The sequence below is a fragment of the Brachyhypopomus gauderio genome, chromosome 1 (genome assembly GCF_052324685.1).
Source record: "Brachyhypopomus gauderio isolate BG-103 chromosome 1, BGAUD_0.2, whole genome shotgun sequence".
Taxonomy (NCBI): Eukaryota; Metazoa; Chordata; class Actinopteri; order Gymnotiformes; family Hypopomidae; genus Brachyhypopomus; species Brachyhypopomus gauderio.
The window spans coordinates 31,909,240-31,931,696 of record NC_135211.1 but is presented as its reverse complement, the minus strand read 5'-3'; the positions used below and the strand labels follow the sequence as shown (position 1 = coordinate 31,931,696).

Below are 22,457 nucleotides of genomic sequence, written 5' to 3'. Positions count from 1 at the left end.
TCATTAACTAACCCTATCTCTAATATCTCCAACATCTCTAATATCTCCTTAATAAATTTTGTTTTAATTGTTTTCTAAGTCCTGTTTAGAGATTAGTTTATTGATATGTGTAGTAAATAATCTGGTACCACATTTTCACTATGAAACTTATTTAGAAAGTATTTAGAAAATATGTAGAACCAATTTATAATATTAACTATTTTAGTCAAGGCAAATTTCTTTGTGTAGCATTTTTCCTATACAGTGGCTGTTCAAAGTACTTTTAGCATAGCATTTAGCACATTCTTCTTCCTTTCACCCATCATTCTGGATTATCATTTTGCCCAACCCTACTTATCGTTCAGTAGATGGTGATTTTCCCCCATAATGCTTTGTGCTGACCAATGATGTTATGTTAAGAAAAACGTTTGCTGACGGATTTGATCTGTGAAGCAGTTGTTGGGTCATTAGATGTCTAATTTGCCTGAATGCGTCTACATAACAGCGGAAGAGTAAAATACCTGCTTAGACTTCACATATGTCTAATAGTACAAATGCTTTTTACAGCTTGGGTTTTTAGCATCTTAATACTTTTCCATATACAGAAATAAATGATTTTTATTATGTTTTTCTCTTTGAAAACATGTTGGTACTGCAAAGCTATCAAGGTAACAATCTGCAGACAAGTGATCTGAAATCAGTATAGAATTTTAAAATGATGACGTCTTGTGAACCTTTGTTAACAGCTTTATGCTGTTATGTACGACACCCTTGTATACAGCAAAACCAATAATTCCCCCTTATAACCACATAATTATAACATTGGGGAAAGCCATTTCACTAAGAAAAATTGAATGCACCCTTCAAACCAAGAAGAAGGTTATAAAATTGGAAAAAGTTCTACAGGCTGACAGAGAGTGGAGGTGCTCTGTAGCCTGAAGGAATATTGTACCCCTTTGAACTTTTGTCATGAGACAAAAATGAAACCGTACCACTTTGAATGTAGTAGAATTTTGGCCACTTTGCATTTTGGCAGTACAAAAGAAAACACATTGGCTATCACGGTGTAGCCGACTGCTAAATCTCTTGAGTTTTGGGACAAAGGCAGAGGGATGGACAGTACTCTGTGGAGTACTGTACTCTGTGGAAATGATTGTACTCTGTGGAAATGTTATTAGCAGGCCACCTCACACATCTTTATGAGCTAGAACTTCTAACCAAGCCATAATAAATCACAGGATATGTATATGAACAGAAGAACTGTCAGTTGTTGAGACTGCAGTGGTGGAACTGTATATGGTCTTGTCCTACTTTATAACTTTCAAAATATAAATGGTGTTCAGTGTCAATTTGGGGTCAAATCTTCTTCAAATAAGAAATATATGAAAGGTGCTTCAATCAGTAGGTTCTGTGAAGTTAAAAATATTTAAGCTCTAATAACTACAATTTAAAGTAAAAACAAAAACATGTTAAGAGAAGAAGCTTTTCCAGATATTGCGTTAAATTAATGAATGATCAGATTAGGTTAAAATGTCTTTTAAAAGAATGAATAAAGTCCAGATATTCTCCAGGGTGTGTTGTGTATGCAGGTCTTTCATGCGTTTGCGAAAGGAATAAGGTTACAGTGAGACAAACTGACTTCCAGCTACAGGTCCTTCAGATGCAGATGAAGGCATAATAACAGCTGTAGCGGAAGCACAGTAGACAGCTGCCACGTAGAGTTTGCTTATCCGCTTTCCTCCTCCCAATTACCTCTGTGTTCTTTGCACTATATACTGATTCATGCGGATGTGAAGTTCTTCTGTTCCCCTTAGCCCAAAGCTCTGTCATCTTAATGATCTCACAGATATTTTTGCACGTGCATTCATGCAGCAGCTTTGCAATGGCAGTACTGCCTCTGAACAGCATTTTTTTTGTGTGCTTGTTGGGTTTTTTTTTTTATAAAAAACAAACTCTCAGACGAGCCCTTCAATTGATCTTTAATTCCCTGCATGAGCATGACGTCGTCAGTCGGTCCTGGTAAAACATTGCAGCTGTGAGCTCCAGTTGCGCAGGCGTGAGCCTGACAGCCTCCCGTGCCCTCGTAGTTTGGAATGACGACTCTCGTCTGCAGCTGTATACCCTGTGCAACCTTCCAGCTGCCATGACGACGGCGCTGAGAGCATCGTAGAATGGTCAGGTCTTGTGCACAAGTCTTTTTAGGCTCTTGACTGTTGCTATTTAAAGATTGTTTTTGCAAAACTATTCCAGGCAGTTATACTAAAAAATAAATTAGCAAAATGATTAAAGTTGGAATAATTAAAGTTTAAAATGCACAAACATTTGTGAAAGAATTTGGGAAAGAATGGGTCGCTCTCAGGAGCTCAGTGAATTCCGGTGTGGGACTGATAGTATGCCACCTGCGCAACAAATACATCATTACATTTCCTCGCTCCTAAATATTCCACAATCAACTGTCAGCTGTACTATAAGAAAATGGAAGTATTTGGGAAAGACAGCAACTCTGCCACGAAGTGGTAGGCCACATAAACTGATGAAGCGGTGTCAGCGGATAGTGCAAAGAGGTCGGCAACTTTCTGTGGAGTTAATCACTACAGACATACAAACTTTATGTGGCCTACAGATTAGCTAAAGAAAATGCTCAGAGAGCTTCATGGAATGGTTTTCCATGGTTGAGCAGTTTGGAATCTAGAAATAACTGGACCCAGATACCCTTGCCTGGATCAGGGTTACCAAGGCCTCACTTTGGCGCCAGGCCTGGGAGAGGGGCTCCTTGGTGAGTGCCTGGTGGCCTGGTTTCTACCTGGCCGGGCACAGCCTGAAGGAGACACGTTGGTTCACTCTCCCATGAGCCCACCACCTGTGGGAGACATAGTACTAGAGGTCTGCTGCTTTGTGGATTGGGCAGTGGCAGAAGGCGGAGGCCTAGGCGTACCGATCCTCGGGACTTTTGGGACATGGAACATAACCTCTCTGGTTGGGAAGGAGACCAAACGTATTGTGAGGGTTTGCTGGGAACATCTGGCAAAGAAACCTGTCAGAAAGGTCATTAACTTCCACATCCTGCAGAATTTTGACCGCATCCCGAGGGAGGCCAGTGACAATGAGTCCAAATGGGCTTGGTTCCGTACCTCCCTGTTAAGGTCTATGCAGGGGTTCTGGAGAAGAGAGTCTGGTTGATAGTCGAGTCTCAGTTACAAGAGGAACAATGTGGGTTCCGTCCTGGTCGTGGTACACTGGACCAGCTTTTTATCCTTGCAAGGCTCCTAGAGGGTATGTGGCCCGCTGCTATGGGATATACAGTCCCTGTACGAATGGAGCAGGAGCTTGGTTCGCATGGCCGGCAGTAAGTCAGACTGGTTCCTGGGTGGGAGTTGGACTCCGCATGGGCTGCCCTTTGTTCCAATTCTGTTCATAACTTTTATGGACAGAATTTCTCGGCATAGCCAAGTGGCAGAGGGGGTTCAGTCTGGTGGCCTCAGGATTCCGCATCTCTTTTTTGTGGATGATGTGGTCCTGTTGGCATCATCAGGCTCAGACCTGCAGCTCTCACTGGATCAGTTTGCAGCCAAGTGCGAGACGGCTGGGATGAGAATCAGCACCTCTAAAATTGAGACCATGGTACTCAGACAAGGGTCAGACAAGGGTGGAGTGCCCTCTCTAGGTCGGGAGTGAGTCCTTGCCTCAAGTGGAGGAGTTCAAGTATCTCAGGTTCTTGTTTACGAGAGATAGACAGGCGGATCGGCAAAGCTCTCGATTTACTGGTCAATCTACATTCTAACTCTTACCAATGGTCACAAGCTCTGGGTAGTGATCGAAAGTATAAGTTCGCGAATACAAGTAGCTGAATTGAGTTCTCCGCAGGGTGTCTGGCCTCTGCCTTTGAGATAAGATATGGATACGGTCATCCAGGAGAGGCTTGGAGTAGAGTCGCTGCTCCTTCACTTAGAGATGACCCAGTTGAGGTGGTTTGGGAATCTGGTCCGGATGTCACTTGGGCGCCTCAATAGGGCATGTCCAACTGGGAGGAGACCCCGGGGAAGACCCAAGACACGCTGAAGAGATTGTATATCTCTGCTGTCCTGGGAACGTCTTGGTATCCCCTCAGAAGAGCTAGAAGAGGTGGTGGGGGAGAGGGAAACCTGGGCCTCTTTGCTTAGGCTACTGCCCCCACGACCCGGACCCAGATAAGTGGATGAAAATGGATGAATGATGGATGGTCGAGCAGCTGCATCCAAGCCATACATCACCAAGTACAATGCAAAGTGTCAGATACAGTGGTGTAATGCACGCCACCACTTAACTCTAGAGCAGTGGAGGTGCGTTCTCTGGAGTAACGAATCACGCTTCTCCATCTGGCAATCTGATAGATGAGTCTGGATTTGGCAGTTGCCAGGAGAACGGTACTTGTCTGACTGCATTGTGCCAAGTGTAAAGTTTGGTGGAGGGGGAATTATAGTGTGGGGTTTTTCAGTAGCTGGGCTTGGCCCCTTAGTTCCAGTGAAAGGAAGTCTCAATGCTTCAGCATACCAAAGACATTTTGGTCAATTCCATGCTCCCAACTTTGTGGGAACAGTTTGGCATTGGCCCCTTCCTCTTCCAATATGACTGTGCACCATTGAACAAAGCAAGGTCCATAAAGACATGGATGGCAGAGTCTAGCGTGTATAAACTTGATTGGTCTGCACAGAATCCTGACATCAGCCCAAGAGAACACCTTTGGGATGAATTAGAGGAGAGACTGAGAGGCAGGCCTTCTTGTCCAACATCAGTATGTGACCTCACAAATGCGCTTCTGGAAAAATGGTCAAAAATCCCCATAAACACACTAAACATTGTGAACACGCCCTCTGTCTACCCGGCGTGAACTTCGACCGTCCTGACCTCGACCACCGCACTCATGCACTTCACACACTCTACGGAGTTATTCATCTGTACGAGTACTCCGTATTCACTTCACAATTAAAAACTACTGCATTCCACAATTGGATCTGTGTCTTCCTGGTTGGATCGTTAAAATAGCGCATCACAAAGCTAATGCCACCACTGTTTGACCTCCATTCTGAAGACTGGTGATCACTGTGTAATATGATGCATTCTGGGGGAAAAACGTATGGGGGAGAGATTTGAGTGCTTACTCAGTGTGCGAGACCCCTTGCAGACTTCAGTCCATACATCAGTGGCCATGGCTGGGTCAGCCCGTTTTGTGCAAAACAAAAAGGATCAGATATGCAGCAAGTGCTGTTGTGTGGTACACGTACTGTGCAGATGAAGCTGAAAGACATGCCAAATTTCATATGTTTAAGCCTTTGATTTGTCACTGAGTATATTGCCTGCTTTCCTGTTTCACACAGGGTTGCAGCCAGGAATTTTGGCCCCAATGAAAAAATTTACCTAATGTTCTAGGACATTTTAAGCGTTCTGTCAGTCTGGGACGCTCACGAACATGGTGCAATTTAATTCAGTTATGACTCAATATCACTAAAACTATAAAAAACATTTTTTTTAAGTAAAAAGTAGAACTATGTAGAAAAAGGTGCATACAAGTTTGCATCCTGCACAAACAAAGCTTAAAAACCAAACTAACCACATATATTAATAACAAAATTTAACATTTATATACCTCCAAATGAGGGCAAATCAATAATAATTAACCATGTATAAAGTCTAATCCAAAAGAAATTAAACGTTTCTCTAGAAGACAGTAAATTGTGTAATGAAACCCGGCAAACCCTCTCAGGGCATTAATACCAAACAATGTATGCTATTTCAGGGGCTTATGTGAATTTGGATTAACCTCCGAATCCTAATCAAGGTACTTAGTGGAAATTCCATAAAACTTAATGAATCCTGTTTCAGCAGTGAACGTGGACGCTGCTCACAGGGGGCCAGGAAACACACACGCTTACTGCACTGTTACCTAGCAACACATTTACAGATACAGCAATTGTGTAGTACTTCCTGTAGTACTTCCTGTCCCCCCTAGTTAATATATATGTCCCCAAGCAAATAATATGTCATAAATGTATCATGAAACATACATACATTATGTTACTACCTTTGTCACTTATTCAAAGAGCGATTTTATACTTTATTATAAAAGTATTTTAATTATTGATTAATAAACAAACCTGAAACAATAAACATGAAATGTTGTGAAGAATTACAAATCCTCCTAGTTCGTAGCCAGTATTTTTGTTTATGAGTGACTGTACTACTCACAAGCCAGGAACACGGCGACGTGGTGTCTGGTACCAGTAGTGCGACTCAAGCAAAGTAAGTCTAGTTAATATCTTGGCTGAGGAGCTGACCAATGGGAAGGAGCAACATTTCGAGACCACACGCTTGTTTTTGTCAGTCAGGCAGCGAGGGCAGGTGCTGTGAGGTGAAGAAAAAAGTCATTAACTCCTGATATAAGCCCAGACTGGTGAATCCATTTCTGTCCCCTTCCATTACTCCAAAGAGAGAAACCCAGCCAGCCGGCTGCCCGAGGGGACTTGCTGTCAACCAATCAAATCAGCACTTTCTGTTCCATTTAAGAAAAAAAGAAAAAAGAAGTAATTATGAATCTATACTGATATTTAAAATCACTGTGCTGCTGTGGGAACAGGCATTCTCTCAGACTATTTTTAGACTACCCGCGGTGGTGCACTGTATATTGTTTCACATATTTGTGAATGATTTAAAGTAAATTATTACCTGCCTAAGGAATTCAATGGCTTTAAATGCTCAGCTACTTTCACTGCATGATCAAAACTGTTATCATTAAATGGCCTCACAGAAATCAGTTCTGTTGTGAACATTTCCAACTTTACTAGTATTTAAATTCTTTGAGTCAAGGTACAATAACAAAATAGGCTCTTGTTATAAAATTAGTGATGAAAAAAATTAGGTCTGATTTACATGATATTTGTTTAGCTTTTTGAGAGAACTTATTTTTTTCATAAGCTCAATGTCTAGTGCCTCACATCAAATCTTATTACTTGTCAATCCATGGTGGAATGCAGTAACATGCTAATTACCCTTGCATAGAGCTTGACAGATTGATCTCAGAGGGACTATTGATGTTAGTTGAAAATGATTTATGTATACCACCCAAAATCTATAAAGACAATATACAAAGCAATTTCCAGGGTTTTAAGCCCACAAAATATTCAGAAAATTTATATTGATTACAGTTGATTATATATTGAAAAATGAATTTTAATTTTTATGAGTATTATTTAAGTGAAGTCTAATATTTTATGTACATTTCAGCTATTCAGAATTACTGAGACTTTTACTTCGGTGTTTTTTTTTTTTCTGCCAGAATAATACACGGTATCTGATTTCACCTCCACTGGGTACAGTTATGAAATGTGTAAATACACTAAGACTTTATTTAAAGCTGTATCTAGGTCACAGTTCTACTCTGCTGTATATTGTCTTGTCACTCCACCTTACAGAGGTACACTGCCAAAATAAATATTTGTGATGTAATTGTTTTGGTCATATTATACTAAGAAATGGGCATTAAACAAAAACGTAAAAGCTAAATGCAAATGACAGCCCTGTTGGAGGAATGAGTGCACATATTCATATGTCACTATGGCAATGTGTTACCATTAATGTCAGAGAGTTGACCTCAGTGCGACCCTTAGTTGACCTTTCCTGTCTGCACTGGGCCAATCACACTCCCAGGATTTCCCCCTGGCCTTGACCCATTTTACATTATATCCTCTATATGATATGTATACTACCAAGTGTTGCTCATGGGAGAGATATATTGATTCTCCATGCATTTCTCAGCCATTCAAAGTTTGAATCTTCTTTCCCATTTATCCAATTTTGATCAAGTTATCCTGTTCTTCCATTTGTGAATATGGATTTCCGTATGATCCCCTCGCCTGCCTGATTGATGCCAGCTGCCTGTATTGATGCCAGTTCCTGCAGAAATGCTCTGACATGCATCCTGTCTCCTGCTGATACCAAAGTAGCATCAGGATGAAACGTCCCAGCATAGACCTAATGTAATAGTGCTAGCAAAAAAGACCATTTATGTATATCTGCAAATGGAAAAGTAGTGTTCCCAAAAGGAATGCTGGTAAGAGAAAAGGTGTTGGAAGAAAAAACATGCAAAGAAACTCAAAGCTGACCTTCTTTCATAGGTTAGAAGAGTACATTTGTGAAGCTATGCAATAAGACAAGATATAGCTCTCACACGTCTCACATTTAGCAGAAAAACATAAATTCATAGTGACTCAGTTCTCCTCACTTTTAGGGTAATTATGTTACACAACCATAAATGGCGCCATCTTAGTTCCCCATTGTGTGGAACAGCCTCAGTTTTAGTTGCTTGCGTATCTCAGCCAATTACAATGAGCCATGCTCATCTCCTCTAGTCCTTCAGCTTTCATAGCCATTCCTATTTTACACTTCTCTTCAAACATTCTCTGTAATTGACAAAAGGCACTGAGGCACCAGCTTAAATATCTAGACCATGCAGGAAGTCCAAGAAGGTAATGTTATTATTCTAAGCCAGAATGAATGCAATCTCAAACCACCACCTGCATTTCCGTGTCCTCCTTTTGTTCTTTGTCCGCTCATTTTTATAGAGAACTATAGATTTCTATCACTTTCTTCATTGTATTAATGGTTTAATAATGGAATTTTGATTTATTTCTGTGTTACTATTATGTCCAGCTATAATTATCACTATTACTATTAATAAAAAATATGAATTATTAATTTTGAGCATTTGTACATTTCTCACCATATTTTGAGCCTGCTCCAGATCAACACAATGCCTTCAGCAGTATGTTTGTTGAGGTAACTAACCATGTTATGGTTACCCTTGGCTTGCAAAGCTTTTAGCATTATACCTTATAACATGTAACATTTCTTAGGATCATTCTACAAGTATAATGGGCTTCGTATGATTAGTGAGGGTTAGTGAGTCCTAAGACCTCTGTATGTTGGGAACAGTGACATGTCGTAATAGGAGTCTGCACTCTGCACTTGAAACACTTCGCGTCTTGTCTGGGTATTTTTTTGCAGTTGCTGCAGCGTCTCCTGCTGTTCTGGCTTTGTGAGAATGGGCAGCCGTTTGTTTTGCTTTTCGCTCTTCGCTCCCCCCCCCCCCCCCCCCACCCCCCACCCCCCCCAACCCCCCCCCCCCCCCCCAACCCCCCCCCGTCCCCCGCAAAAGTGGCCCATGAGTACCTTCAGCAATTTCCTGGCAACAGACACACCGGCGTTGTCCTCGTCCATTCACTGGAAGCGGAAGCCGGGAACTGAGCCCCTTCTGGAACTCGACGCAGCCGACCTGACCGCCTTACCAATGAGGAGCGGCCGCATTCTGGAACCCGGAGTGTCACGCGTAAATGGATGTGACATGGCGAGGCCTTGTTTCCTCCGCATGAATGGAAGAAAGGGCCCGATTTTGCTTAGCTCTTCCCTCCTTGCCGTGTCATATTCCCATAGCCGTGTTCAATACCGTGCTCAACGAAACTACAGGACAAATTAGCCCTGATCTTCCTGGCAATTTGTTGCGGAAGGGCATTGTGCTTTTCTGCGGCATGCTTAGCTGGGTTTGGTCTAGACACTGTGCAGGGATCTTCGGGAGGACTCCTTTGGTATTCCGCACATGTTTCGGGTTGTGTGTATACTGAGAAAGAGGAGCACTTATTCTGAAAGGCTTTGGCTGTTTACTCAGTATGTGAATGCGCTGGATCTTTATCCTTTCCCCATTCCAGTGAATCTAGGAGCACAGAAAGATTTAATCTTGCTCCTTTTGTTATCTGTGACAATAACCTCATAATTGATTCGCCGTGATGTAATGTTTTTTCTTCCGTTGCCATAAGTACATCTTTTACATCTATATATTCTGGAGTGGAAGTAAAAAAAATTCACATAAGTCATGAATCATAAGTCAAGAAAATCTTTTTCCTGCACATACAGCAGCCATATAGTGCAAGAAACACAATGCTACATATAACAATAGACAATAAGTCAAATTAAGAATGTTTGACATAAAATGATCACCTGTATAATTAAATGTCATTTCTATTAACAAATTCAACTAAAGGTTCAGTGTATGGCCAAAAGTATATGAACGGCCACATAATTATTAAATTCAGGTATTTCAGCCCCACCCACTGCAGACAGCTGTATGAAGCAAATAGCCATGTAATCTCCACAGACAAACTCTGGTAGTGGAACGGGTCATAATGGAGATCTCTGGGACGATAAATGGAGTGATAAAGTGGTCTATCTGCAAAGTCTATCACTGTAATTTTGAAGTATCTAGGAGGAACAACAGTCATGAAGCAGCAGACCACAGGGTCTCACAGGGAAGGGCCTCCGGTTGCTGAAGCATGTCGGGTACAGTGTGCTTGTCCTCTGTTGCATCACTCACTACAGACTTCCAAACAGCCTTTGGAAGCCACATCAGCACAAGAGACTTTGTATCAGGAGCTTCATAAAATGGGTTTGCATGGCTGAGCAGCTGCATCAAAGCCAAAGATCACTATGCACAATACAGAGTGTGGAGTGACGTGGTGAGCAGCTCCTTCTGTCGTCATGCTGGAACAGGGCTTTCATAAAGATATGATTTGATGAGTTTGGTATGGAGGATGTCACCCGGTCTGCACAGAGATCTGAACCCCATTTAACACTTTTGGGATGAATTGGAAGGTCTACTGCATGCCAGATCTTCTCATCCTCCATCAGTGCCTGACCTCTGAATTCCTCTCTTTGACTGAATGGGCAGCGGATCCCACAGACACACTCCAAAACCTTGTGGAAAACCTTCTGGGAGCTCAGAAGCTGTTACAGATGTGAAATGGGGGACAACTCCAAGTTGAAATGGTTTGGGTGTGAAATGTTCATTAATGGCACTTTTCACATTGGCCTGAATCCCCTCTATGTTGGTTTCACCTGTGGGACAGTGCTGAGTGTAGATTTAACCTTAGTTAGAACCAGTCACACTGTGCCCAGCAGTATTCTAGCAATAAGCTAGGTTTCCTTGGTTTTCTGATTTTTGAAGATCCAACAGCATAGCATAATTCTGGAAGACATCATCTACACATGGTGCTGATCTGAACAAATGTTATCAATGGAACTTAATACCCTCAATCTGCTCAATCAACTTTAGTAGACTCAAGTAAACTAGTTTTTGAATGCAACTGAACCATTTCTGCTGACACAAGGTTCATTAAGCTCTTTTACATTTTTACATCATATACTTTTGTCCATAGAGTATATGTTTATATTGAGAACATTTGGAATGCCAGGCTTGAATGATTTGCCAAAAGAAAAACAGCTTTAGCCGGAATGCTAATTTCAGTTGCGATATACAATGAATGACAAGAACATAAGCATTACCTCATGGTGCTCTAATTGCATAAATTTCTATTCTGTTCTGTTGGAATTAGATGAAATATTTTAGTCTGCTAACATTTCATAGCATACTTAAAGCTCCAATGAATCAACAAACGTTCAGACAGTACTACAAAGAACCTACGTTTGATTAACCTTGATTCTAATTTTGAGCAGATCAAACAGGAAGTGCTGTCTTCTTTTAAATGTGTGAGGAAAGGTTAGCTTAGTCACAAGCATAATATGGTCAGTACTTACATCTCTTCTTTGGTGCAGTTCTTTATATTGACTAGGTAGTGACGTGCTGTCCGACCACGTAGACCTATGCTTGAGCAGAAAAAATTATGTTTTTGATCTAGAAGGGGAATCTGAATAAATATATTTCAGTATGGTTGGCTGGGATTCATACTAGCTTTAGCCTGCAGTATAATATTGTGGTTCTCTTCCACATAGTCCCAATCCTTTTCTGTTCCTGTGAATCTGACAGTCAAAGAGTCTGTGATGAAATTCATTATCTTTGAGGTACAGGCCACTGTCTATGTCTCTGCTTTGCATTCTACAGTTATGAATTAAAACAATAGCTCTTAATTACCAGTTGCTCATTCAGCCGAATAAAGCAAACATTGACAATTTTGCCGAAGCAAATTAGTTTGGATGATTGTGATTTCTTGTTTACAAGAGCTGAGAGGAGAGATTATAAATCATGAGTGTTGCTGGCACTAGCCGGTTTAAAAATACCCATTAAAATTGCTCACAAGAAAGAAAAGAAAGAACTCCTTACAAGCTGTGGGAGCAGTTTTCCCCACTTAGACTAGAGATGTTTGATTACAGGGCAGCTACATGAGTTATACAGTGGTATTGATGAGCATGAGGTATTAGTTAGCCAATCACTGGTAGGTTTAATTACTAACAGAACCCACTGGCATTAAAATATGGTCTGAGGGAATAAAGTGAAATGCATATTTACTGAGCAATCACACCTGAAAGAAAAACTATGGTGTATCTTGTATGGTGCTACAGCCAATGGTCCTGGTGCAAGAGCAACATGCATTGAAGTTCAGACATGTTATTTATTTGCACTGTAAACGGTTGTCTGATGACATGAAGTAACCTGTAGAGTGACAGAACGGACAAATGAATCATCACGAGGACTCGAGGAAGCGTCTTGTTCTCCAAACGTGAAGCCAGCTGAAATGCTAAATGAATGTTCTCAAGAATCATCCTTGATAGCACCAGTCTGGGAGAACTTCTCCAAACAGACAGATAGTCGCTGCATCTTTTCACCGTGCCACTCGTGCAGGGATGTGGGGAAGCTGAGTGTAGTCAGAGGAAGGTCCCACATAGCCTGACACACACGGACATTTACCCAACGTTGCTGCAACGGTTTACTGGGAATATACTGTTACTTTTGACACTGGCTAAGTGTCCTAGATCTGTAAAACAGGAGACTCACTGTATTATCAGTGCTATATTACTAGTGGATCATTTACCTTGAATAAACCAGTGACTGTAATGGAACATTGGAACATCTCGGTAACATCTCACATGACGCATAATGACATATAAGCAGTATTATTCAAGGACTAGCTGATATTAATGCTCACGATGTGACTGGCTAAAAAACTGCTATGAGGAAAGCTGATATAAAATTAGTATAGAAAAAAAATTGTCCAGCTACAGTAAATGTGAGATGCCCTGTAAGATATTTGTTGCTAATTGCCCAGTAAAATAGAGGCCATGGCCCATGACCCATGTAACCCAGGCCTTATTGAAAAATGTTAGCAACAAAAAAAATAAATAAAAAATGTTAGCATACAATTAATTGCAGTAACTCATTTGCAGTGAGTGTCAAAATTCTGTTATTTCCAGAGAATTTGTAGTACAGTGTATCAAATATTCACCTGACTGCTTAGTTAGCTGGATTTCCCTCACAAACATACTTTAACACATACGAAGATGTCTGGCCTGTTAGAGTAAGACCCACAACAAATAAATGCCCTTACGTTTGAAATGTATTGGTGACTCATTTTATTCATCATACTGTATGTGTTTACGATGTCGGACAGAGGAGCTTCATAATATTAACCAGATTACATCTCTTCATTTTTTGTGTACCCAGTATATATAGTACATTCTATATAATATAAAAGGAATGTGTAGTCCTTTACCTAACCAATACATGTATATACACAGCTATGTACTTTTCCCAGTTTTTATTTAACCTTTAGTCTAAATATCAAATCAAATAAAATATATTTGTATAGCACTTTTCACAACATATGTTGTCACAAAGCGCTTAAATATGTCAGTGTTGGATCATTGGATCCATTACTCTCATCCTGAACCATTTAAGACTGAATCACAAACACAGGATGAAGGCCATCCAGAATTATAGCGCCCCAGCTTGTTGACCGAGTGAACTACGAGAGCACATTTGGCGCTCAGCCCTGCAGCCTGTAATTCTCCTTACAACATTGGAAGCAACATGCTGAGGTGTAGAGCTTCAGTCACATGATCACTGTCATGCTGAGAGAACCAGAAACAACTCAAGACAGGACAGGACAAGACAGGACATCAAAAAGATGAGACATGATATAATGTCATTTTAGAATATTTTCACATTGTGTATTTGCTCCATTTTCTGTTTAAAGTTTAAAATGGACCCTTCCAGTTTAGTCTATATATCTTTTTTTCCAACATACTGTATATTTTATGATATCTCTGTTGTTCAGACTCACAGGGGAGGTGGACACGTGGAGGGGATGTGTGCATGTGGGCACGTGGAGGGGTTGTGTACATGTGGAGGGGATGTGGGCACATGGGCACGTTGAGGGGATATGGGCATGTGGAGGTGGATTCCGCCATTGCTGTTGTTTCTGCACCCGAGGTTCATAATTATCATTGTGTGCACCACATGAATTGCCCTCAGACTCCATCAGCTAGTAGCTGTACAAGTAATTGGTTTTACTGTAGTGTCTCAGTACAGGCAGAGAGTCCTGGCAGTGGAACCCAGTGAGAGAGCAGAGAGTGGGAGTTCTAGTTTCTGGGTTCTGACTTCCAGCTTCTGGGTTCTGAGTTCAAATGTCTGAATTCTGAGTTCTAGCTTCTGAGTTCTGAGTTCAAGTGTATTGATTTTTGAGTTTCGGCTTCTGGGTTCTGAGTTCAAGTGTTCTAGCTTCAGCAAACAAACGTAGAGGATGGGTGGTGGATGGTGCTCTGTCACTAGGGTCTGTCCTCTCTGCCCTTCCTGCACCCCATTCAGTCCCCCAGGGGGCTGTGGATTCTGGTAGAAATACTCTGTGTATGATTGGCTGCTGTTTCTTGCTGGAGTGTGATTGGTCATGTACCTGTGTTAGAATTGTAAAGTGACCTTGGGTATCTTGAAAGGAGCTATATAAATTGAACATTCATTCAACATTGTAACTATACAAGTGTCAGTCGGCTGTATGGGTATGTTCCATTAACTGTTTATTACGTTAATGGTGATTCTCTGTCTTAGAACGTAATGATCTTTGCTATTAACTCATCAGAATCATGCATGCTACCAAAGCATGTCAATAGACTCTCAATGAATGGAAACGCAGATAAACAATACAGAGTAGCTGACCTGCAGTAACACTACAGCACCAACAGGCCAGCGTGGAGACCTGCAGCTTGGTGCAGATGAGCGAATCATAGCTTTGCTGATACTGGGGAGAGCAGCACTCCCTCTTGTCTCACATTGCTTAATTCAAGCACTCCAGCCTAAATGCATATTTAACACATGACTTCGTACTTCAAATATAATTTTCCCGATGGCCAGCATAGCTGGAAAACAAGGTAGCCATGACTAAACAGCTCAAATATCTATATAAGACTTATCTGTTTACTTTAGCCTTTGATTAATGTGTTACATATTTACCACATCACATATCTTTCTTCTCCGAGGTTGACCGGGGGAGTAACACTGCAGTTGGAGCCTACAATACCAATATCATTGCTCTGACATGGAATGAAAACCTGGCGTTCATCACAAGACATTTACATTGACAATATCAACACCCAGAATTTTCATTCTAGTTACCTTATACTTAGTCTGATTGTGTGATTTGTGTGTGACTTGTGTATTCGTCTGTATAATTTGATTTTGTGTGTTAACGTTCCGCCCAATGGAGGATGGGTTCCCTTTTGAGTCTTGGTCCTCCCAAGGTTTCTTCCTATTCCCCACCATCATAGGGAGTTTTTCCTTGCCACTGTCGCCTTTGGCTTGCTCATTAGGGATTTGGACCCATACGATTGTTAACCTTGTGAATCCTGTAAAGATTGTAATGCTGCTTTGTGACAACATGTGTTGTGAAAAGTGCTATACAAATAAATTTGATTCTGATTTGATTCTGTACCTCACTATTGTGGAACATTCAGCTTAAATCCTGTTAAAAGGCAGACTGAATGTAGATTTACATTTTGTACAATAATGTAGAAGGTAATCAGAACACTGAATGCTGCCGGAGGGATGATGATGAGTGTGATGAAGGGTCATGTGCATATATTTTATTTCAGTTTGTTTGTCAGTGTTACAAACATGCTTCAATGTTTTTCCCTGCTAATATTCTGTTATTGCAGTTTTGGTACCAAGTAGCAGTCCATAGATGAATGTAATCCACTTTTACATCTCAAACTGACTTTCCTAACTGAACTTTCACAAGTCCAAAGGAAACTGTGCAGGACTGCTGACGTGCTCGAGAAGTTGGGATTAGTTCTTGACATGAGCATGTTTTGGTGACACTCTTCATTTGTGAAATCATGAGCAAGATCCTGGAAATATGTCACACAGTGTGGTGTAGCCAGACAGACAGTGTAGTGTAATCAGATAGACAGTGTAGTGTAGCCAGACAGACAGTGTAGTGTAATCAGCCAGACAGTGTAGTGTCAGCACACTAAGCACTTTCCAGAGTCATGTAGCCTCTTCCCCGTTTGCATAACAGTCAAAAGAGTATTCCTACTCCTGGATATTATACAACACACACACACACTCACACTAAAGGCAGTTATACATTTTCTTCTTCCATGCATTTGGTGTTAGGCAAAATCCTCTTACACTGTACGATCAGTTTAGGGAGTGTGATACTGTTGCTCACTTGTTTGAGTCTACAAAAGATCTAATAAATGCATCTTATGCAACTATGAGAGTGCACAGTTGAGTAATCAAGTGTGCCACACCAGACACCAGAAAGCTCACTGCAGCTCTGCAGACGTGCGGTAGAGTCGAGCTCCCCATCCCCAGAGGCTGAATAAACCAGATGGGATTCTAAATGCTAAATTTCATTTTGTATCATCCGTAGGTCAGTCCACCCCTCATTGGTTCACCATCTGTCGTCATCGTACTCCTACTCTCTGCTACTCTACTTGATGGCATCGGCTAAAGCTGAAGAGTGATTCTGGCTTTCTAGTATTGCCCTCTGCAGCCTTGTTGCAGTTTGTAGCAGTGCCAAGGCTGGGCCTACATGGAGAACTGTGTTCCTGAACAGCTACAGTTTCCCTCCATTGTCACACCTTATTCAACTCAAGGCTTAGTGAGGAAAGTCTTCTTGCAGTGGCAGATGCTGTAGAAGCAGCTATGAACTTCGAGAGACCTCAGCCTAAGCTACAGAGTTGGACACACTTGCACTGGGCTCACAAGCAAATAAAATTTGCTGTGCATGCTGCAAAACATCTTTTTGTAGAGATTCTGTAAAATAACCATTATGGAATGGAATTAAGAGATGTACTAAACTGTAAACCAAAAGCAACTTCTGGGTAATCTTCTGATTTAAAAAATACAGGAACCCAGAATTACACAGTGGAATACTAAATTCTGAACCTAAATGTTAGGAGAGATTTTGATACACATAGTTCTTGGCAGGCTCCAGATATGGGACAATGAACCACTCTACCATATTTTCCAACAGTCTTTATCTCATTTATACTGTTGAAAAAGATCTTAGTGCAAGGTTGGCATGTACATTTAGACTACAAGGCTGCCTACTACAGAGACATAATGTAATTTCTAAAGCAACAAAATGCTTTATAAGTACTTGTTTTTACTCAGATGTCGAGATAAATTAACTGCATAACATCTCACTGGAAACATTTAATTTATTGCAATATGAATGTTAAAGACTGTGAAGGGAAAATTCCTTGGATTCCCTCCACAAGGGTGTTTGCTTTCAGGAGACAGCCAGCTAAGAAGATTATAAGCACAATTTTCAATTTATCTCTCACCCCAGACTTCACTTATTGATCGTCTCCCTTATCTCTGTTTCACAGAGACCACAATGTGATTGGCATCATCTTCTGGATCTGCCACTCTGGAAATTGTTAGCACAACTAGAGTAAATTAGTTTGTACTTTTATATAGCCTTAAATGTTTGACAGTGTCTTTTGTTTCAGTGTCTGTCTAGTTTTGGTTTATGAAGGGGGGGTGGGGGGGGGGCAGATGAGCTTCTCTGTCAAAGAGTGTGTGCTGTCGAAAATGATTATAGCCATCACAGAGTATATAGTCACATTGACAAATATAATATGACTAAAAAGCAGATACATTTATAACTGTTCTGACAACTTGGTTTTGAGTAATTGTGGCATTTCGACAATGAAGTCATTGTTTATAAAAGGTTGGGAGAGAACTTGACAGCAATGAATGGCCACTCTAAATATATATGACAAAACATACGCACGCACGCACATTTACATTCACACACATTAAAAACACACACGCACAAACCGTATAAAAAGCCACGAGACAAGAAGATACTCCAGTGTTGAGCCACTGCGTTCTCAGTGGTGGAAATGTTGTACACGGGGAGGTTCGACTTTCAGATGACATTGACGCTATGTAGATGAGAGTGGGGATTTGTGCTCCATGTAACATCTCTGGTCGCTGATGTTAGGTGGTGGTACAAGGCAAATCTGCTCTTTCCGCTCGTCGTCCCCCGTTTTTTCAGCACCACTCTTTTGGACAGCACCTCACTCTGAAGCACGAGCTCACCTTTTCCACCCGGATAGTACTTTGTTTCACGTGTCTTTATGGAAACATTTGGCTTTGGTTTGCGCAGCTAAAATTCTACGTATTCGACTTAAGGAAGAATTTCTCCCGTCGCTTGAGATTTGGCAGGGAAAGCTGTTCAGTTGTAAGTACAGCACCTTTTCAGCTCTACTAAACTCTTAATTGTGACATTTATGGCGATTCAAGCGACTGCGTCTTGGGTTGTCAAGTAGTCCATTGTTTAAGGCGTTTGCAGGAGCGCGCACGAAACACATGAAGAACGAAAGCTTTTCTTAGAAACTAACGAGAAAGATGGAGCGTCGCTAGCATGCAACTGTTTGAAAATTATGTTTTTAATTTCGCTGAATACTTTTTATTAACTGTAGGAATAGGCGCGTAAAGGCGTAAAGCGGAACGCTATAATTGCCGTAATATTCACTCTCTGGGCGCTTTTATTTAACTGGTGGTAAATACAGTAACACATATTCTTATTTAAAATAGCAGTCTATTGGAGACACTCGAGTCCAAAAGAAAAATATAATTTTCAATTACGTTTTAATGCGCGTAAATCAGGCGAAAAGTTCGATCTATAATTTCATTTGACTGGTGCATGAATGTTAGCTACTAGGATTGCAATTCCACATCGATTTTTCTGTATAAGTAAGAATAATTGTTTTGGTGATCAAAGTTTGTGTGGTATTGTTAAATAAATGCGTCGTGCACCTCGCATTTGACTTAGATTTGACTCTTAAACCTCACAGTTGCCACAAATAATTTTAAACACGAAAAGAGTACTTTATGACCTTACACTGTTACTGACCTTACGTATCCAAATATATATTTTTTAATGATGTACTGGCTTTTATCCCAGATTTCTGCCGACCACTCTTGGCCAGCTGACTCGCACATTCCCACCCGGCGCTCGCGCTTAAGATTGGGCATCGAACCGCGAAACTGCTGTCTACGTGGACTGGTGCTGAAATATTCCGTCCGCCTACCAGGACCTCTGCAAAATCCAGAGATATGGCGACAAATGGTACAAAAGCTTCGGATGGACACGTTTTAACAGAGGTGAACGAAGCGCCTACCACCAATGATAAACCAAAAACCTTGGTTGTCAAAGTCCAGAAGAAAAAGGAACTCCCGGACAGGGAAACGTGGGCTGGAAAATTTGACTTTCTTTTGTCGTGTGTGGGGTACGCTATTGGACTTGGCAACGTCTGGAGATTTCCCTATCTTTGTGGAAAGAACGGTGGAGGTAAACACGCGTGGCGTTTTTTTTTTTTTTTTTTTTTTTTTTTTTGTAAAAGGATTTCCGTACACAACTGCTTTCTTGGCAAAGTAAATTTTCTGTCCTGAGTAATCTGAATAATATCTATGCTATGAGTAATTTAGATTTTCTATTTTCATCTGTGCGCAAATGTGCGCCATCATCATTCGAAGTGCAACGAATCCATACATTGTCCCAGCTGTGGATTATTTTGAAAAAAAAGATGAAATAGTAATGGGAAATAATTTCTTTTATCCAAACATCTTTTTACTCATGCTTTAAATTTCTGTTTAGGGGCCTTCTTGATTCCTTACTTTTTGACGCTCATATTTGCTGGAGTACCGTTGTTTCTGCTTGAAACTGCCCTTGGTCAGTACACATCGATTGGAGGACTTGGAGTATGGAAACTAGCTCCTATGTTCAAAGGTAATCATGTAAAGAAAATGTCATTAACATAAACCACTCGAATCTTTTAAGGTCTCAAGTCATCCGCTGTGCATTTACCTTAAGACAATGAAATGCTTTTAAAGGAATGTTACATTTTCAACACGATGTCTTAATATTGATAAAATCATAACGTTGCCGTTTTTACATGCAAAGTCTATGTATTAAATATGAATATATCCGGGATCGCTGCGGGCGGGTCCTTGTCCCACACGTATCCCACATGTCCCACACATGTCCCACACATTTCCATGATGTCTCCTAGGTGTCGGCCTGGCGGCGGCAGTTCTGTCTTTCTGGCTTAACATATACTACATTGTCATCATTGCTTGGGCCATTTACTATCTCTATAACTCTTTCACGACAGTAAGTACAGCTTATTTGCTAGCTTTCCACATCAAACAGCTTTCCTAATTGCTAAAGACATAATGGTGAAAGGAAAAACATATTTTTTAAATTTATTTATATGCATCAATATATACATTACTCAAACACCACATTGTCCTGTTTCAGGATTTACCATGGAAATCCTGCGACAATTCTTGGAATACGGACAGATGTTTTTCAAATTACAGCGTAGCAAATTCTGCTAATTTGACCAGTGCCGTTGTGGAGTTTTGGGAGTAAGTGCACCATTTACTGAAACAATACAGAATTCAGCATCCCAGTTTGCATGCAAAACATCGACTTTTGTCCTGAGCTTTAGAAAGGGACCAGTGTTATTTGCACAAAAATGCATCGTTTGTTTCCGCTTGGCTCACGGACAACTCTAGTCATTGTGACATGCATCAACAATGAAGGCTGTATTTTGACTAAGTGGGATAGTTTTTTGTCAACAACAGTTTGTATTTGTTCAGATGTAACATCAACCAGTGATGTTTGCTTCCCTGTCACCCTCAGACGTAATGTGCATCAGCTAACCGATGGTTTGGAAAAACCAGGGGAGATCAGAGTTCCACTTGCAATAACTCTAGCCATTGCTTGGGTATTAGTCTACTTTTGTATCTGGAAAGGTGTGGGTTGGACAGGAAAGGTAAGGACAGTAATTTTTTGGTTTCTTTACTGATTTTTTGCATTTGTGCTAATCTGATTTAACAGCACCTTTCTGGGCAGTTTTAACACTGCCAATATCACGTTTCAATGTTTAGAAGTGGTCACTACTCCAGGCAGTAGAGCATTTCTCTCTTAATTCCCAACAGTCTAAACAGTCCCTGGGCACTTTAGGGTCATTAGTGCCTTGTTGAGCTCTGTAATGATTGGCCTTCCCCAGGAGGTGTTATTAGTAGTGATTACTTAACACTTTTTGCTTAAAACAATGCCCCCTATTCTGGACTATTCTGGCCTTCACTAATCCAGTGAACATCTGTTTTCAGGTGGTGTACTTCTCAGCTACATATCCCTACTTTATGTTACTGATTTTGTTCTTCCGTGGGGTTACACTGCCTGGGGCCAAAGAAGGCATTTTGTTCTACATCACACCTGACTTTGAGAAACTGAAGGAGTCAGAGGTACGTAATCTCCCATTGACTGTGTATTGGTGGGCTCACATTGACCAACTTCTTTCTCCTCCATGTTTCACCCTTGTCTCACTCATGTCTCATTCATGTTCTCAGGTGTGGCTTGATGCTGCCACTCAGATTTTCTTCTCCTATGGGCTGGGCCTTGGGTCACTCATCGCCCTCGGGAGCTACAACACCTTTAACAACAATGTATACAAGTAATGAGAGGCATTCCACTCTCCCTTAAAAAACCATGAAAAATAAAAGGGCGAAAGCTTTTACAACATGGATATGTTGACAGTTGACAATACTACAGTACATACATCAGTGCTGGTGAATGATGGATATGAGATCAACAGAACATTTTAACTGAAAATCTGTTGCTCATTCCACAGGGATTCGATCATCGTCTGCTGCATCAACTCCTTCACCAGCATGTTCGCCGGCTTCGTCATCTTCTCCATTGTTGGTTTCATGGCTCACATCACCAAAAGGCCAATTGCAGATGTGGCAGCATCAGGTAATCATGGTCAAATGTAAAAGGCTTGAAATGTGATTAGAACATGTTAGAAAATCGGGTGAATGGACAATGACAAAATTCTAAATGCTTCTTCTTTCAGGTCCTGGTCTGGCGTTCTTAGCCTACCCAGAGGCAGTTACCCAACTGCCCATTTCACCTCTTTGGGCAATATTGTTCTTTTCCATGCTGCTTATGCTTGGAATAGACAGCCAGGTAATTAACAGGTTATAGATGGTACATAAGAGTTGCTATTTCATAATGCATCTGCTAACATGTGAAATCCACACTTCAGTCTCTGAACCTATGTTCATCAAAATTAACTGTAGTGCTTCTCTATAAGATACCTATCTTAATCTTAACCTTTTCTTAATCTCTTTTGAGATTTGA

At 41.0% G+C, this 22,457-nt stretch overlaps 1 protein-coding gene across 5 annotated transcripts in view; it reads left to right on the top strand.

Moving 5' to 3' along the window:
- Positions 1-22,457, top strand: part of slc6a1b (solute carrier family 6 member 1b) — a 103,365-nt gene that overhangs the window by 77,375 nt on the left and 3,533 nt on the right. For 3 of the 5 annotated variants that reach the window (XM_077009878.1, XM_077009887.1, XM_077009896.1), the window contains 9 exons: positions 19,209-19,595; positions 19,902-20,033; positions 20,317-20,417; positions 20,565-20,674; positions 20,952-21,084; positions 21,425-21,559; positions 21,665-21,768; positions 21,946-22,070; positions 22,171-22,283. In XM_077009878.1, coding sequence (XP_076865993.1) covers positions 19,361-19,595; positions 19,902-20,033; positions 20,317-20,417; positions 20,565-20,674; positions 20,952-21,084; positions 21,425-21,559; positions 21,665-21,768; positions 21,946-22,070; positions 22,171-22,283 — 1,188 coding nt within the window. In that variant the 5' untranslated portion in view covers positions 19,209-19,360. Of the gene's footprint in view, positions 1-17,801; positions 18,483-18,505; positions 18,804-19,208; positions 19,596-19,901; positions 20,034-20,316; positions 20,418-20,564; positions 20,675-20,951; positions 21,085-21,424; positions 21,560-21,664; positions 21,769-21,945; positions 22,071-22,170; positions 22,284-22,457 lie in introns of those variants that run through there. The other 2 variants (XM_077009871.1, XM_077009905.1) reach the window with 2 other exon arrangements.